General features: G+C 39.3%; 1 protein-coding gene and 1 long non-coding RNA gene across 2 annotated transcripts; one reads left to right on the top strand and one right to left on the bottom strand.

The window, feature by feature from the left end:
* The first annotated feature begins 18 nt into the window (after positions 1-18).
* LOC107836808 (uncharacterized) lies at positions 19-1884 on the top strand. Its single transcript, XR_001662771.1, has 2 exons — positions 19-1325; positions 1746-1884. It is a non-coding gene; the product is annotated as an uncharacterized LOC107836808 (long non-coding RNA).
* Positions 1464-16514, bottom strand: iqck (IQ motif containing K). Its single transcript, XM_007557466.2, has 9 exons — positions 16259-16514; positions 16145-16188; positions 15644-15770; positions 15468-15565; positions 15072-15124; positions 14907-14984; positions 14480-14564; positions 6165-6276; positions 1464-2461 (listed from the first exon to the last, which is right to left on the bottom strand). The coding sequence occupies exons 1-8, from the start codon at positions 16305-16307 to the stop codon at positions 6166-6168; spliced, it is 645 nt and encodes a 214-aa protein (XP_007557528.1). The 5' UTR covers positions 16308-16514; the 3' UTR covers positions 1464-2461; position 6165.
* Between the last annotated feature and the right edge of the window lie 614 nt (positions 16515-17128).

Raw genomic sequence — 17128 nt, 5'->3', positions numbered from 1 at the left:
TTTTTGTTTTTTTTTAAAAAAAGAGAATCGTCTGACTGATATTGTCTCTGTGTTACAAATCAAGTAGACTGTGGTGAAATTTGCACAAATCTTCTATGTTGAGTTTGTTGTCCCTGGGCAGCCTATCTGAACAACGCCCCACCCTCCAAGGCTTTCCTCTCCCGATCCTTCTTGCCTTCAGACTGTTCCAGCAGGGCAGCTGACAGGGGCAGTATTGGTTTTCACAGCTATGACTGTGCAGTGATGAGGCATGCATATGTATAGAAACTTGATTTCTTGATTAGAAAAAAAAAAAGAGAAAAAAAAATAATAAAACAGTTAACTCTGTTGTTTCTGTAACCGATTCAGGATGAAAAAAGTTCAATAAAAGTGTCATGTTTGTAGTGAACTTTTACCTGGATATGGTGTTTTATTCCTGTAAATTGTAATTGTTTTGAAAAAGTGTAAAAGAAGAAAAGCCAGGTTAATGTTGAACTTTGGGAGGAAAGTAAAAATTGCAGGTTTTTTTGTTTTTTTTTAAAGAAACGTAAACTATTAAAAGGTGATTTAAAAAAGAAAGAAACATCGTCTATCTTTGTGGATACAGTTTATATAGCTAAACCTGCTGTTTCATAAAAGTAGTTACATGTTTTTAAAAGGAGTATGACATTTTGTATAATAAGTTTGGCTTATTACTTTATGTTTTGAATTATTTTCAGCTCCTGGGTCCCATGCATACGCAGCATCTTGATGTCCAAAAAGCTTTAAAATAAACCCATCGTTCACTGCAGTGGCAGAAGATCACACTAAAAAAAATTAGAGCTCATAAATGGCCTCATAATACACAACCATGATTTTGGCAACTGATGCAGAATCGTTTTGCATCGGACTGAACCCAAATTTTCATCCAATCTGAAAGATGCTTGTTGTGTTAATAAAATAATGAAGTGCTTCTGGAGTATGAATTAGATTATAATATTTTCCCACATAACAAATAGATACGATGGTTATCTCTTCATAATTGTACCCAATAATTTTAACTTCCACTTCTCGCCTGGAAACCAGACCCACTTGATCTTTAGCTATGCAGAGTCGACCTTGTGCCGCTTCAACTCTAGCACCATGGGATCCAGTTTCAGTCTAGTCCACTGATGCCAGTTTCTCTAGTGCTGGGTTCAGTATCAGATGTCCCCAGAATAAAATGGGTGGTTTTATCAGCTTACCCAGTGGCAGCTGCTGCTGCAGGAAGACGAACGTAGATCCTCTAAAGGCCACACTTTAACGAAATCAGAGAAGGAAAGGATGGAGAGATCCTCCCATCACGGGACCACAGAGCATCCTCTCAGGTATGTTCAGTTTGTGGGGCGGTGGGGCACTTACTGCATGTTGCATTTCAGGTTAATCTGCAGTCAGGACATAAGGCTAACAGCTCAGACAATTTTCATTTTCAACGAAGGAAATCAAAGAAGTGAAAAGTCCATTGAGCATCGTGTAGGGTTTTATTTTTGCAAGTCAAATTTCATGAACTCATTCAAGGATGATCCATGAAAAGATTGAGACAATGCTTGATCACCACAGGGATTGCTGATAAATGTATCTGTTAGTGTTGAATACATATTATTGAACAAGGAAACGTGCTACATCTACATAAATGATAAATATTTCAAGAGAATAATAATTAATGTGTTCCGTAATACAGACAACAATCATTCACCAGTGATCCTTGGCATTTAAAACATTGTTTTTATTCTCTGATTCCCTGACAGGGACATTTCCTTTCCTGGTAAACAGGACAGAAAGTGCTGCCGCCAAGGCCAAGTCACTCCTCACTCCTCACTCCGGCCTTCATTGTCTGCCTAAATGGAAAAGCTACGACCTTTTTTATTATATGTATTGCTGCGATAATAAAAGAAGAGACAGAACGAGGAAATACGGTTGTCCTCTGGTGAGACATCAGCAGGAGGTGCCAAGAGAAAATATCAGGTCTGTTCCAAGAGGTTTCCCTTCTGGCAGCATTACGGGAACTAAGTTATATGGAATTAATTTATTGGGTAAGACGCATGAAGGGAAGTGATCAGTCAGAGAGGCAATGGGAGCAATAAAATGATTGGACATGGATCAGGTCCTGTAGGCCTTTGTACAGCAACTTTTACTGATTACTTTGGTCAGTTTGACTTCAGGGTAACAAAGTCTAACAGCCGTATAACACCATAAAAAACACATAGAACAAGGAGATAATTATTTCACAGAAAATACATAACACAAACAACTTAGCTCAAGTGTTCAAGTGTTATTTTATCCTTCAGTGTAAAAGTAAGGGTATTGCTCAGTCATGTCGAGGATGTTTCCGTTTCCTCACCCGGGTTGATGGTCTGCATCTCACTGGTCCCTGGGGTCTCCTGGTTGGTGTGATTCATGCTCAACTGAGGGGCAGAGACGTCAGCATCAAGCTTCTTTGCCTGCGCTGCCTTCATCATAGCAACTGGAAACAACAACAGTAAGGTATCTTTACTATGTTGGTTACGTTTCAAACAAATCAACAACAACAACAACAAAAAAATACAGGCATTAGTGCAAATAAAGTCCTTGCATTTAAGAATTTTGCACCTTGCACCACAACCTCACTGAAGATATAAGTTTGAACATTCAAAAACAAAAAAAAAACCAAATAAACAAAAAAAATATATATATATATATATTTAAAGGACTAGACGGAAGAATGCTGATTAATTCAAAGCTTTAGCTGGTTTTAGAGTGTGAAGAGTTAATTTTCACAATTGTTGGTTTCCAAAACAACAGAAGTTTGCAACTGGTTTTGTTAATTAAAAGTTAAAGAAAGAGTAACTCCAAGATATAGACTCAAAACAGTGCAGTACACAGCTTTAAAAGCAAAACACCTTTAAGTTTAAGCATCTTGTATTATATAAGTACAATGCCAACGTGGGATGCAGTGGTATACAGCACACCATCATTGGACGGTACAGCAATGGAGACATTTCCAATGCAATAATCTCTCAAGTGTAATGTGTATGAAGTCCTTTGGGAGAGTCTGGCTTAAACTGTTACCATGACAACAACTCTGGGCTCACTGCATTGTGCTAAGTTTGGTGGTGGGAGGATTGTGGTATTGGACTTCTGGCCCATGGACACTTCCAGTGAAAGAAATGTCTAACGTTTTCAGCATATCAAGATTTTGTGTTTGGAGATGGCTCCTTCATGTTCCAATGTGACGGTCCACCAGTGCACACAGCAAGGCCAGGAAAGACAAGGGCGAGCATAAATCAGAGGAGGCGTGACTGCTATCCAGGTCTTCTCATCGAACATCTCACAAATTAGTTTTTCGTTTTCTTTTTTTTCCTTTGGAAAAATGGTCAGAAATCCCCACAAACACATAAAATAAATAAAAAAAGCTCACTCCAGACTAAACTCCCAAAATAAATCTCACATGGAAACAAAAACAACTTTTCCTCTCAGGATTCATTTGATAAAGTACAATACAAACAGGGCATGTTCCGAAGGTAAACATCCCACTAATGACAGTCACGTGGTGATACATGTAGCGCCAACAGCTGCACCTGTTCACGGAGCTCCAACCCTTCAGCATTTTGACAAATGACTCTGTGTCTGCCCTTTGCCCTTCGTCTTATTGTTTTTAGTTTCCGTCTCAGGCTAAATCCGATTTCAGACCAGAAAATACCAGAAGGGTTGATGCACGTTTGCTCCTGAGGTCAAATAAGGTGAGCGCAGCTGTTCCTGGATCAACTTAAAGAGCTTCCATACGCAGGGGGGAGCTTCCCAAAATATTTTTTGCTCACCCTCTGCTTCTGTCGCAGTGGTAAACATGGCTCATTTATCTGTCAGTGCTCGCAACCAAAACAACACGCAGCACAGCAAAATCACCACTGTTAATCATGTCTCCCCTCCTTTCTGTCACTCTGCTTCCCTCCCTTCCTAGTCCAGCTCATATTCCGCAAAAGAGGTCAGAAAATGATTTCCATTCTGGACGATGGGCCGGGTATACTTTTTATTTTGCACACAGTGTGTTGCGCCATACACACACACCCCCAGGCCCCCTTGTTTTTATGTCAGGTCAGCAGCGACGGCAGTGACGCTGTGGCACCACAGCACAGGAATGTTTGACGGCCCGCTGTGGCTGCAGTGGGCCCTTTTGTTATGTGGAATGTGTTAGCGTGGAGGCAGCCTGCAATCATGGTGGTTTTTGGCAGTGTTAGTAAGAAACACAAGCAGCAATATAATCATGATGAGCTTTAATATGCATGTTGGAGACGGTATGTTTGAAATAGCACACCCACAATGTGGGAGGGAAAATGTGTCTGAGTTAAGGAGAAGTTTGGGATTTGTGAAATTAGGTTGTGTTAGAAGATTGGGAGTAGTTAATATCTAACCTGCAGTAGATAACTCTCTTGATGTCTTCAAAACCAAACAAACTTCTTCAGTTCATATTAGTACTATTTTATAAATCTTATGCACTTCCTCATATTTGTATTCGGTGGTTATAGAAGCTGATGGTTTGCCACCAATAGTCTCACTGTGTCAAGCATGTGAAGCACAGAACATTTACAGTATTGACTGGATAATGTAAATATGAAGAAGTGTAAAGTGTAACAAAATAGAGTACACTTACATATACAACTACGCAGCTACTTTTTGGTGAATTACTCTTACTAGGAAGGGTCTTGCATGTTTGTTCTCAGTATGAGAGAATCACTGATGCTGCACGGACTTCAATTTCCCATATAAATAATCAAAACTTTCTCTGTAAATAACAGAGTATAAAGAAGACTACGAGTGCTATGACTGACCAGTAGTTCCTACTGCTTCATTACTGTTACTTTCAGAGACTTTATTGTTTTCCTGACCAGTTTTCATGTAATCTTTTTTAATTATGAAGCATTTTAGGCTGCAGTAGAGGTTACTGGACACCTGGATAAAAGATGACATTAAAAGCAGTCTATAATTTTGGCCTAAGCATTAAAATAAATGTAAGTGTTTAATGATCAAAATACAGAACCATTTTACAAGATAGGGACAATTTGTTGCTAGAATGTTTCAAATGTAGGCAGTTAGATCGGCTCATATGTTCTTTTCGAAATTTTACTATGAAAATTTTATATTTTTCCTGACAGCTGTCACACAGTGAGAATCTCAAACCAGATAGATTTGATAGATTTCTGATCTTTTGTGGCTCCTCATGTGCAAAAAACAATGAGAATTAATCACATTAAAAGCCACTTTTTCTTGGTTCTGCACGTTTCAAAGAACAAAGCTTAGCTTTTATCCTTGAACCGTAATGCCAGTCACTATGTCACACAGATATGCATTCTCAGCTGCTGTGTCTCATCCTTCATGTGTGCGAACCACAGCTCTCAAACACACACATAGTCTTCTACTTCTCTGTCTTAATCCCTGTGTAACTCCCTTCTGTCTTCACGTGTATCCCCCACCAACCCCCACACTCTGCCATCTCCATCACACAAACACACCCCGAGCCCTGCAGAGATTCTTTTTTCTTTTTTATGCCGTGTCTTTATCTCCGCCGCTGGCCTCATTCTCACTGTGTGCCGCTGCCGCTGCAAGAATCCTCGTCTCGGTTTTGACATCAAAGCCGTGTTAGGATGAATACTGTATCTCTGCGGCAAATCAGGTGCATGAGTGAGTGTGTACGGCGCATGGGGTTGGTAGTATTATATAAGCATGTCTTTGCATAATGCATTTACTAATACTTCTATACTGTATAAGCAACAACCGCTGTCAACTACAGCAGTAGCAATATAGCCCAAGGACTGGAAATCAGTGACTAAAAGTGAGTGAGTGTGTGTTTGTGTGTGTGTGTAATTTGATACATTGTAAGGACCATGAGGACCAACTGCTCCTTATGGGGCTTGAGACCCAGGATCCATAAGAAGAAGTGCTGTTTTGGGTTTAGGAGTTGAGTTGAGAACTAAGTTATGAACTGAGCTTATGTTAGGTTTTGGGTAAGGATCAGGGTTGAGGTTAGGAAAAATTTGGGGGTTCAGCATAAATGCATTTACTATGATGAATGAAAGTCAATACAAAATCCACAGGTTGTATAGCAGTAAAAGGATGTGCATGTATAGGTTTGCCTGTGTGTGTGTGTGTGTGTGTGTGTGTGTGTGTGTGTGTGTGTGTGTGTGTGTGTATGCCTCAGCTCTCTTGCCGGGCCCAGAAACGTGCAACCGTTGTGGTAATGTCACTTTTCTCCCTCTGCTCCTTTTGAAATTTACGTAATTCCTGCACATCAGGCCGTATTCTGACCTGACAACAAATTATACGTGTCAACCAAAGCAAACGTCACAATTCACACACATTAAGTTATTCATTACTAAACTGTTTCAAATGTTCAGAATATATATATATATTTTTGTTTTGTTTTAGGCATACCGCCTGAGATGAAAATCAGAGAAACTCGAAAACTTCTTGCACATTCGCAAGATAGTTCTTACAACACTTTTAGAAGTTTATCCTTTAAACAAGAGTTGGATGTTGTGCATTGTGAGGCTCCATCTCGACCAAAAAGGAGACAATGTAATAAAAATAGCATGGTGAGTAGAATGGAAAACAAACATCAAAAATTTACATTCACTGCATGAGGAGGACAAGGCAGAACTAAGTGGTGTGAAATGGAAGAAGCTAGCAGTGAACAATGGACATCAGGAAGCTTAAATGCAGACGAGATGTGATCAGTGACATGGGGACCAGGTGAGTTAAATCAGTGCAGTGTTGATCAGCTGTGGGAGATTAATGAGCACCATTCAACTAACGGAAAATGTTTAAATGGATGTTTCAAAATAAAACATTTGAGTATTTCAACCAGCTCATCATCCATTTGTTGAACTTATTGTTGAAAAATAAACAGTTTTTCAACAAACAACGATGATCTGTTCATATTAGTGTTATAGAATCAGTGATAAATACAGTAATATCTTTTTTTTAAAATTACTCTCATACATATAGCATTAATAAGTCAAGGTTTTAACATGTTCAATATTCAATGAACATTAATACTCATTGAATATTCATGTTCAATGAATATTGTGATTCTCTTGTTTCAAATAGCTCAGTACACATTTGTAAAAAATGGTTTCCATTTAACAGGACAAAAATCCCGTCCAAAATTCATTTATATGCTGATGCCATAATTGTAATGATTTGTTACAATGCGACCCTCCTCCCGATTAAACTTTTGACCTTTGATCTCACAACAGAGGTTAAAATTGGTCCTGAATTAAAGCAGGAATAAATGAATGACTTCCAGCGATTGACTCTGTGTGACACCAAATGAAATCTGCGCAGTAGAAGTCGCATATGGGGACGGCTAGATTAAAAAAAGTGACACAATGATGTGATGAAATAAACTTTGTGTTAGACTTTTTATGCTAATAAAATGCATGCCTTGCATACCTTATTTAGAAATCTGGGCTGCACTTTGTTGCAAGAGCAGGCTCGCTTTCTCATCACTGTATGTCATACAAATCCTCTCAAAGATAAATTAGCCCATCTATCTCTACCCTTTTGTTATTATACAAGTAATTATGTTGCCAGGAAAACTACATAAATAATAAATAAAATTTCAGTAGGGATATTCAGGCCTGCCAGATATAGGGTATATAAATAACATGAATAGAACCTGCCTGCCTATGCTACGGAGGCTAAAAGGTGTCAAAAAGACACACATGCCCTTATCTGAATGAGTCAGATTAAAAAGACTTACAAAGCCAAGATGAAGCTAGGTTGTCATCTATATTCTAAAACAGCTAAAAATAACTATAGCTTTACAAAGCAGTTTGTCATTTTATGAGTCACTGTTCGGGCCCATGTCTGAAGTATGATTGCGTCTGCATTGTGCGGCTGGCTAAATGGGTGGAAATCCATGCAGCCTAATTGTCAACAAGCTGCCTTTTGATGCATCTCCGACTTTAAGTTGTTGTTGACATGACTCACACTTTTGTTCTTGGAGGAAACCCCTGTAGTTGTTTTGTGTTTGTGTGTGGGCTGCTGAGAGATTGACTGAATGTTTGCTGTTTAGGATGAGAAGAAAATGTCCCTGCAGGGCTCACTTGCCTATTCCTCTCCCACTAAAAAGGTTTTCTCTCTCTTTTACTCAGAGAGATTTTCCTCTCTGCCTCTCCTCCCCTTCAGCTCCTCAGTGGCTCATATAACAACACCTCAGACCCTCTTGAGATTCTCCTCACATCAATGTTTCATCCCTCTCCGTCCACCTCTGTCCTCTCTGTTTTGCATTCTCCACGTCTCCTCTCACCCATCTTTTTTGCCCTCTGCTTCCAGTGAACCTCAACGTCCTCTTGAGTGTCTGGTTGTGAGGCTACAATAGCGTTCATGCTCAGGAGTATAAAAGTAGGCCGGTTATATAAGGCTGGCCGTGAGGCTGACGAATTGGTAAAACCAACCCAACCAGTGAGCTCCAACAGTTAATTCAATGGGTGTCATGGTGCCGCAGCAGCCCCTGTCCTGATGGGAGCGAACCATAGAAATGGAAATCAGGGGCGAGGGTCAGGATGTGTGGGGGGTTGGAACCGCTTGTGTTTGCTCACCATTGCTTGTTTTCTCTGTGTGTGAGACTGAATGTCAATTTTCACTGGCTTCCTCCATAAATCTTATACCTTGTTATTGTGCTTCTGCTGCCATAACCTGCTTCTAAATAGAAAAAAAAAATTCAATAAAAACAACTGCTTAGAAACAGGTCACATGTTTAAAATGCATAATGTTTTTAAGTGTGTCTATGACAGACAGATGAAAGAAGCTGAGCTGACTGAGAGCGTTTTATATCCCGTATGTGTGAATAAGACCAGCTTGTCTAGTGGCGAAAAGTGCAGTTTGGGATTATATGTGCAAAAAGACAGTAACAAAGTTCTGGCACATTTTTCATCTTTTCCAGTATCAAAGTTCTTGATCATTTATGAAAAACATTTTAAAGCATGACCATGACACTTCAAGATGAATTTATGGTGGATAACTTTTTACTGTCATGTGGCTTGAAATATAAAATCCACAAACCAGAGACTGTATGGATAGAGTGAGAAGACTGTTATTTTTGGATGGATATGGAATATGACAGGATATATACCGTAGCTTTTAAATCCAAATATTTTCCATTTTGTATTTGTCCACACTTATTGAAAATACTTATATCAACTTTTCCTGAAACAAGTAATCTGTCTGTGCACTATAACGCAGCCTCTGACAATAGCGCCTGATCTCAGGTTAAGGCTTTAGAAAAGTGTATTTTTTCTGACATAGTCATCTAAGTTGGAATCGTTTATGACTGTTTGCGGACACAGTATGCTGCTGTTGTGATCACTCGTGTCACTGCACACGTGGCCGAGTTTAGTTCATTGCATGTGAGTCACTCCGCTCATGCTGCGTACAATGCACACAGGCATGGATTAAAGTGATTAGAAAAATCGCCGGGACACTGGGAGGCCGTAGCCTTCCACATGCGTTACTTCAGATGTAAAATGCTAACACGAGCAAAGACACACACCACCGAACTGAAACAGAAGAAGAAAATACTGCATGAAGGCAGCCGCCAACTCAAGTCCCACAGACATCTTCACAAAAATCACACCAGTGGCAGCACAAGATGCAGCCCTACATAAACCGCACTCCCACAAGTTGCATAACTCCAACAAACAATGTACACACTCTCTCTAACACACATACTTCAGCTCTGCTGCACAGCCTCTCAGGCTGCTCTGCTTTGCTGCTTGGGAAACTAAGTTTCTCATTCTGCAGCAGCACTAAGGTCTGTGTTTACTGCAGTACTATCACCAACGTCGACAAGTCACACAGAGACACCCACACATTTGCTCTATCTTCCCCTTCACACCTCATCCAGCCATCCATCATCTATTTGTTGCCAGGCGCTTCCGTCAGAGTTCAACCAGCCCGGTGACCTGCAGTCTGATACTTGCCTCTGCAGGCTTGAACACAGTTAGTGGCTCCAACACCCCCCCACTGTGCTTTTATAAAACACTGACAAGGAATTCTCATTTTTTTCCCGCGGACCATACTGTGCATATAAATCCCACCTCGTTTAAACGGTGCCTTGCTATAAGTTAGCAAGTGGGCACTAAGCAGAAGCAGACAGAATGGCTATTTAATGGACTGAGTGCCTGTGACATTTTTTCTGCATGAATGTCGCTGCACGTGGTCGGTCAACTGACCTAACACTGAAGCTCAGCTCAGACCTTTCAGCTATGGCTGCTCTTAGATCGTTGAGCTGGAATCCCAGACCTAATTCTCTGATCGACTACACTGCTGTCTGGCAGAGACTCTGTGGGCAGAGTGGGTGTCAATATGTCAAACCATCAATATCAGGTCATGTCAAATGAAATATTACTCAGCACAAAGAGTGCCCTATTTCTTTTTTTATTCTAATCCAGGCTTAAAAATCCAACACAAATTGCGAAAATGAAAACATTGTATAAATACATAAGACCAAAGATTTTAAACAATTTATTTCTGTGTTGCTACAAGACTTAGCAATAAATGTACAGTAGGAAAACCTGTTTTGATCATTTTTCTCTTTTCTAGAGAAAATGCATTTTGGGGTTTAGAAGGATTTACCTCTCTATCAATGTCTTTGGGCAAATGCAAACATGTCATTTTGAAGTGTAGATAATAGCTTGTTAAGACGCTGCCACAAAACGTTATTTTAAGGGTTTCAGTTTTATTTGTCCATGTTTATATTTTACAAATATACCGTGAAATATTTCATACTGTTGGTGAAGAGGCGGTGGTAGATCTAACCAAACATCGGACTGAAAATAGTGACCCGGTTTTTTTGAGTTTACAGATGATATGAGGAAAAAGCTTCAGCATTCTTAACTGATACCCCTTTTAAACCAGCCAGCCCATTACTTCTAGTGGATTAAGCAGGAATAAACCAATTAAATCTAAGCATTACTTACTAATAAATATTAGTCCTGTTTGCAATTTTTTGGGGGTTAAAACATAATTCATAATGCTAGATTTTCTAGATTTAATCCAGGGAAAGTTAAAAGAATATATAACACATTGCATTGTGTTTAATGAGCCTGTTTAGTGCGTAATAAACAGCAAGGAATAGCATTTACTTTTAGAGTGTTTTTATGTTTATGTTTGAAGAGTACCAATTCTCTGATACTAATGTGCAGCAGCAGTCTATAGAGGAAATAAAGCCAGTCACTTTAGCCAGGTGATTAATAGTAGAGTGTGTGCATGCTAAATAAATCGTAATTAACAAGAAATGGAAACAGTGGGAAAAATACCTCTGAAACACACAAACACAATTTTATAGTATCAACAAGCTAAACTGTAGTTTATTATACAACAGCTACACTGCTCCAACTCAGCTGACCACATTTGAGTAATCCTAATAAGTCTTAGTGATCATAAAAAGTGTTTGTGTGTGCTAGAGTACATGTGTGTTACAGCAGCAGGCATGGATGAATGGATTATGGCCGGGCTAAGGCACGTAGTTTAAAGAAGATTATGCAACATGTTACGGTCTTACGGCTCTTCCTGGTTATGGTGCTCGTAACTCATGAGCATTTTCATGTGTCTCATTACAGCAACTAGCTTCACTGTGTCTTATTGAGATTTTATGTGATAGTCCACCACATAACTGGATGGCCAAGGAAAAATTACAACGTTTTTCTAGGAAGTGTGGAGTGCTTATGTTTTTAATATAACTTTACAGAACCTTTCACTGTAATTCCAGGTGCAGGTCATCAGGTTTATGTTTCAAATCAACTTTGGATATTTAAAGACCTAAAGTTTGATGGCCCAGACTTTGACTGGGCTATTAAAAAACACATTTATATATATATATGCTTTGAAACAGTATATGTTGTGCTTTAATGTTTGCAATAAAGACTAGTCCAGTTTCTGCAGCCTCTTGCAGCTTTCCTAACAGTACTGTCCTCCAATCATGTCCTACCTGCTTTTTGGTCTCAGTTGAAGAAAGGCACCCCATAGCATAATGCTGCCATTTACATGATTTACTGTGAAGGATGACTGTATTCTGAGTGATGTAAATACCTGAAATACTAAATAATTTGTGTCAGTCCGTCATATAAAATCCCAATACAATACAATGAAGATTTTTTTTTGTCAGGTGACATTATGTGAAAATGTTCCAGGCGTATGAATGCTTTTGGAAGCGAAAAGGGAAACGAGACACAGTGTCATTGTCTAAGTCATTGACAGGAGTTAATTTGTGCGTGTGTGTAAGAGCCAGCTCCACTGCGCCTCTACTTCAGTGCGCAGCGTTGCGATGAGAATGATTAATCATGGAGGGATGAAAAGTCAGCTCTGCAAAAATACTCTCGGTCTCTGCTTCCTGCGCTTTTGGTCTGTCTGTGTTTCTTAACCAGAACACGCATACTCGCACAAGTCTACACGGACAAGCACAGATAGACACAGACTGCAGTCAGGGAGCCAGTGCTGCGTCAGGCGGGTTGTATAACAGTTTTGAGCGTGAGACTAAGGGGGAACAAATGTAGGGATCAGTTTGGGGGGCTTGATCATATACACCTTAGAAAATCTCAACATCAGATTAGGATATTTTAGAAATTCAAAAAGTATTTGCCATTACTTGAAAATCTCACACAGACGCTGATTTTAGTAAACATACATTGTTGACTAGCTGTGGGCTCAGAATTCTGTGAATTTATATCTGGGTGGCCATAAATCACAAAGGTTCTGCAGGACTTGCACAGATTCACAAATGACTTTATACATCTACTTCAGTCATGATACACCACAGCCTCTGTCAGTACTCTGCAAGCCCAAAATACCCCCATCCTGTGAGTGTTTAATAAGTTGTGATCTTGCGTCAGTCAAAACCCCAATCTCCAACTTCCGACACTGACTGTACCGCATTTTTAATCCTTGATCTCTGCTGACAAAGCTGCATTTCCTTCCATCTAGCTTCAGTCACTAATCTGACACTGCTCTGCAACATCAGCATGCTTTCTTTCCTCCCCTTTGTCACCCACCCCAGAATTTTCCAAACATAGCTTCATCTTTCCTCTTAATCCTTCCCGCTCTCTCTCCCTATCAACTCAGTTTCTCTCTTTGTTGTGTGGCTCTGCCTCAAGATCCCTGGGGCTGACCGTGTGCAGTGCCATCAGTGGCCTTTCTGAACAGTCTCCCAATTCAGGGTAAACACACTCACTGCTGCCACAGATGAACACGGGCTGAAAAGAAGGACACTGTCTCCCCCTGCTGGCAGTAAAAAGCATCCAAAACAGAAAGCAATTCACCTGCACTTCCAGCAAAGCTTTTTTTAGGCACACACCCATAAATCCAGCTACATGTTTGAATAGGTTTGCTGATTTACTTAAAAGCAACTGCAGATGACATTACGGTTGGGACAAACAGAACACGACCCTTTCACTTGGCCTCACACCACAGAACATTGTGTTTATCTTTTGTCTGAGAGTGACGAAACTGCTGCTGTTTGCCTCTGGCTGCGTCTGACTATTTATATCGCGGCATCTCAGCAGCACCCACACAGGAGGGAATTAAAGCCTGGCATCACCGATGACATAACCACGCTGCTGAATGAAACTACAGGCCCCTGTGTAAGAGGAGGTTTTTACAGCGAAATGGGATTATACAACAAGATTACGGTGTGGGCTAATTTTCTCAGAGGCAGGGCGTCTAATGTATCCTAAGATGACCACACACACACAGGGTTACTGCGGTCTTGTGGACTGACTAAGCTGTTCCTTTTCTGTTTTAAAATGAACCTTTCTTATGCACTTTTGGGCCATATGCATTGATTTACTTTATCTTATAGTAACTTGACCTTTGACAGTTTGGTCAGAGCTGCCTGTACTATGAGAAAAAGACTGCAGGAATTTTACTTTTATGGGCGGTGTGCAAGGAGAAAATCTTTGCGCTTTAAGAAAATCATGAAGACCAGACTAGACTTTGCTAGTGAGAACTGAGACCAGGACTTCTGCAATGATTTTCTTTGGACTAATTAGACAAGAATTAAATTATATGCACCTTAGAATAGAGAACATATCTGGCTTAAACAAAATAGAGCATTCCAGGAGAAAATAAAACTATTTCAGCCTCCATGAAATGCGTGACTATCCTCAGAAGCAGGACATGGGTTATTAAGCCAACCACTTTAAATGAATGTTGCAGTTTCTTCGCACAAGAGTTGTCAAACGTTCATTCAGACTTATGCCAGATATTTGATGATGGCCACAGAAATCATGTGGTCAAGGTCCATCTTACTAACGGAGATTTATGTAAATGTTAGTGTGGGTGAGTGTATATATATTTTAGCTTGTGTTGATTAACAATAAGTACACAAAAAAAACATTCAAACTTGTGGACTAAATTCTTGCTTTTAAAAAAAATAAAATTATTTGTTGTACAACCACTTTACGATGGAAAAAAAAATATTCAAATGTCTCATTAAGATGGTGTGATGCACCTTATATCCTCTCCAGAAAGACTGGACAATCAGGGCAGCCTCCTCCTCACTGAGCAGTAGAAACAAAGGGATGGGAGGTCTAGGACTGGAAAAATACAAGACAAGAAAAAATGAAGACGACAATGGTGTAGGATTGAAAATAAATGACTATTATCGCATCAGAAATTAAACCATAGCCACTGCAAGAAGAAATGTAGCCATTTTCACAAGATTGGAAGAAAAACAAACCTTTTTCACTAATATTCATTTTATAATTTTATCTGATTAAACATGCACAACATGAAAGAGGAAGTTTAAAGGTCTTTGAGCTTAGTGAAAGGTGGTAAGACCCTCAAAGGACAAAAAGACATCACTGTCCAAGGATTTCCAGAGCTAACTCTATCCCAAATATTTGTATGTGTATGTTTGCATAATGTGAGATACTTACTGCTCTTTCAGCCAGTCACTGACAAAGGGAATGTCAAAAAAGTTCACTGGATCCTGTCCCTGCCTCTGGGGGTTCTGACTGAGAACAAATAAGACAACATGAGCTAAGAAAATTATTTGGCTTAGTCATGCAGTGTCATATAAATATGTGGGAGGGGGCTCTTACTTGTAGAGATACTCAGTTAGGAAGTCACAGGGGAGAAATCTGGTCACTTTTCTCTGGAATGAGTAAAACATACCAGTTTGACACAAACCCTAACATTAAAAAATATTTGAAAGTCTTGAGATATGAGATAAAAGATTCTGATGATATTTATTTCACTGATGATATAAGATGCAGAATATTGTCTCCAGAATATTCAAATCACTCTCAATAGTGTCAAGGTCTGCAGACGACTCTGTTATGTCTCCAAATACTTTTTGAGAGCTCTGACAAACGCTTTTATTAGTTGTCGTCACAGCCGTGGCAGTAAACAATAAATCTACTTTCGGGTCAAATTAAACATTCCATTTTTGAAATGTTTAAATATTTAGTGTGATGTTTATCAGAAGAAATACAGACCTCAAAAGCGCCAGCTTTCTGGGCTTCTCGCAGCAAAGCTTCAAGCCCGGGTAATAATACAGGGAACACTATTTTCTCCAAGAACCGCTTGACCGGACCTGAAACACATGGATGCTAGTCTTTGCAAATTCAGATCAGGGATGGAAGAATTTTTTCAGGCATGCAGTAAATCTTACGTTCATTATTCTGTGGAGACGGTGTAGTTTCAGCTGTCTTAGGGCGCTTCTGATGAGGAACTACTTTCAAGCCACTAGTACTAGAAAGAGGCTCCGTGCACGTCGGATGATCATCATCCACTAATGCCTAATAAAGCCATAATTACTCTAAGCGATCTTGAAGCAGAAAAGATATGTTCATCAAGCACATTGTAAACACATTCAATCCCTTTAAGCTATTTTCCCAAACTTTTCTCATATTAAAACCTCAGACTTGACCTTCTCAAATTAGTCATATAATTTGTACTCATAACAAGTGTATTTACTACTAAGGGGCAAATTGGTGCCCCTTAGTAATAAATTAAGTGGTCACACTTTTCAGAATTATATTTGTGAAATTTGAAAACCAGTTGTGTTGGTTTGCTACATGAAATCCCAAGAAAATTGAACCGTGTGACTGTACCATGGCACAACCTGGGAGCTCAAAGGGTGTGGATACCTTTTCAAGGCACTACAGCTCACCTTCTGCTTCTGTTTAGGAGGGCTGGGCTGCTCAGCTTCAAACTCTTAAAATACACACAAGCAATTAATTTTATTTACATTAAACTCAGACTTATATAGGCACATTCATCTTACCTTGGCAAATTTGTTCCCATAGTGATGTATTAGCATCTGTTCCTGCCATTCTTTAGCTTGTGGTCATTAGCTGTTGTCAAGGAGTGTTGTTGCTAGGGAAGTGCGTAGAAGTTGACTTCCGATGTAAACATTACTGTCAGTCGGAGCTCGCTTGTGGTATTTAACATTATTTCTCATAGAGGTTGTAGCTTTAAAATGTAGGTTAGCACCCGTCCTTCGAGACAGCAGCTGCTTCGTGGTCCAATCTCAAATTTAGATGCGGAAGTGACGGAAATGGTTTTCGGATGTTTAAATTATTCACGACATAAAATAACTATAAAATCCGCAAAGTGAATGTTAGTACTCCACACTTTGTATCCAAACTACCAAGTAAATGAAAACAAAACAAAAAACAAAAAATAGAAAAGACACATTTTAGCTATTATGGCCATGTACCACCAGATGGCGGCACTTTGCCATTCATAAAAAATGTATAGTGCGTTGAAATAGGATCCAGTTGATCAGGAAAATATGCGTTCAGACTACATAATTTTTTTAACTCTATAATAACAAATAGTGTATATCCTGCTACCTGAGCTCTTGCTGTTTAGATGAAATACATCACTGTTTTAATACATTTCATACCAGTTCCTTTGATCAATTTATTGACCTTCAGCTATTTTCTGTCTAAATAATACCTAATAAATAAGTCATTTTGGAGTAAATTCTTAATAAACATTTTTGTTAATTTCCCCCTATCAACAATAATATTTTTCCAATTAATATTTTTCAAATGCAAGCACAAACTTACTAAGTCAACTGAAAATAAATAAATCTGTCATAAATTCCCAGTATCTGTAGATTTACAACTTTTTGTAAAAGTTTATATGC

Source organism: Poecilia formosa, unplaced genomic scaffold (assembly GCF_000485575.1).
Source record: "Poecilia formosa unplaced genomic scaffold, Poecilia_formosa-5.1.2 Scaffold88, whole genome shotgun sequence".
Lineage (NCBI taxonomy): Eukaryota > Metazoa > Chordata > Actinopteri > Cyprinodontiformes > Poeciliidae > Poecilia > Poecilia formosa.
This window is presented reverse-complemented; position numbering and strand designations above follow the sequence as displayed.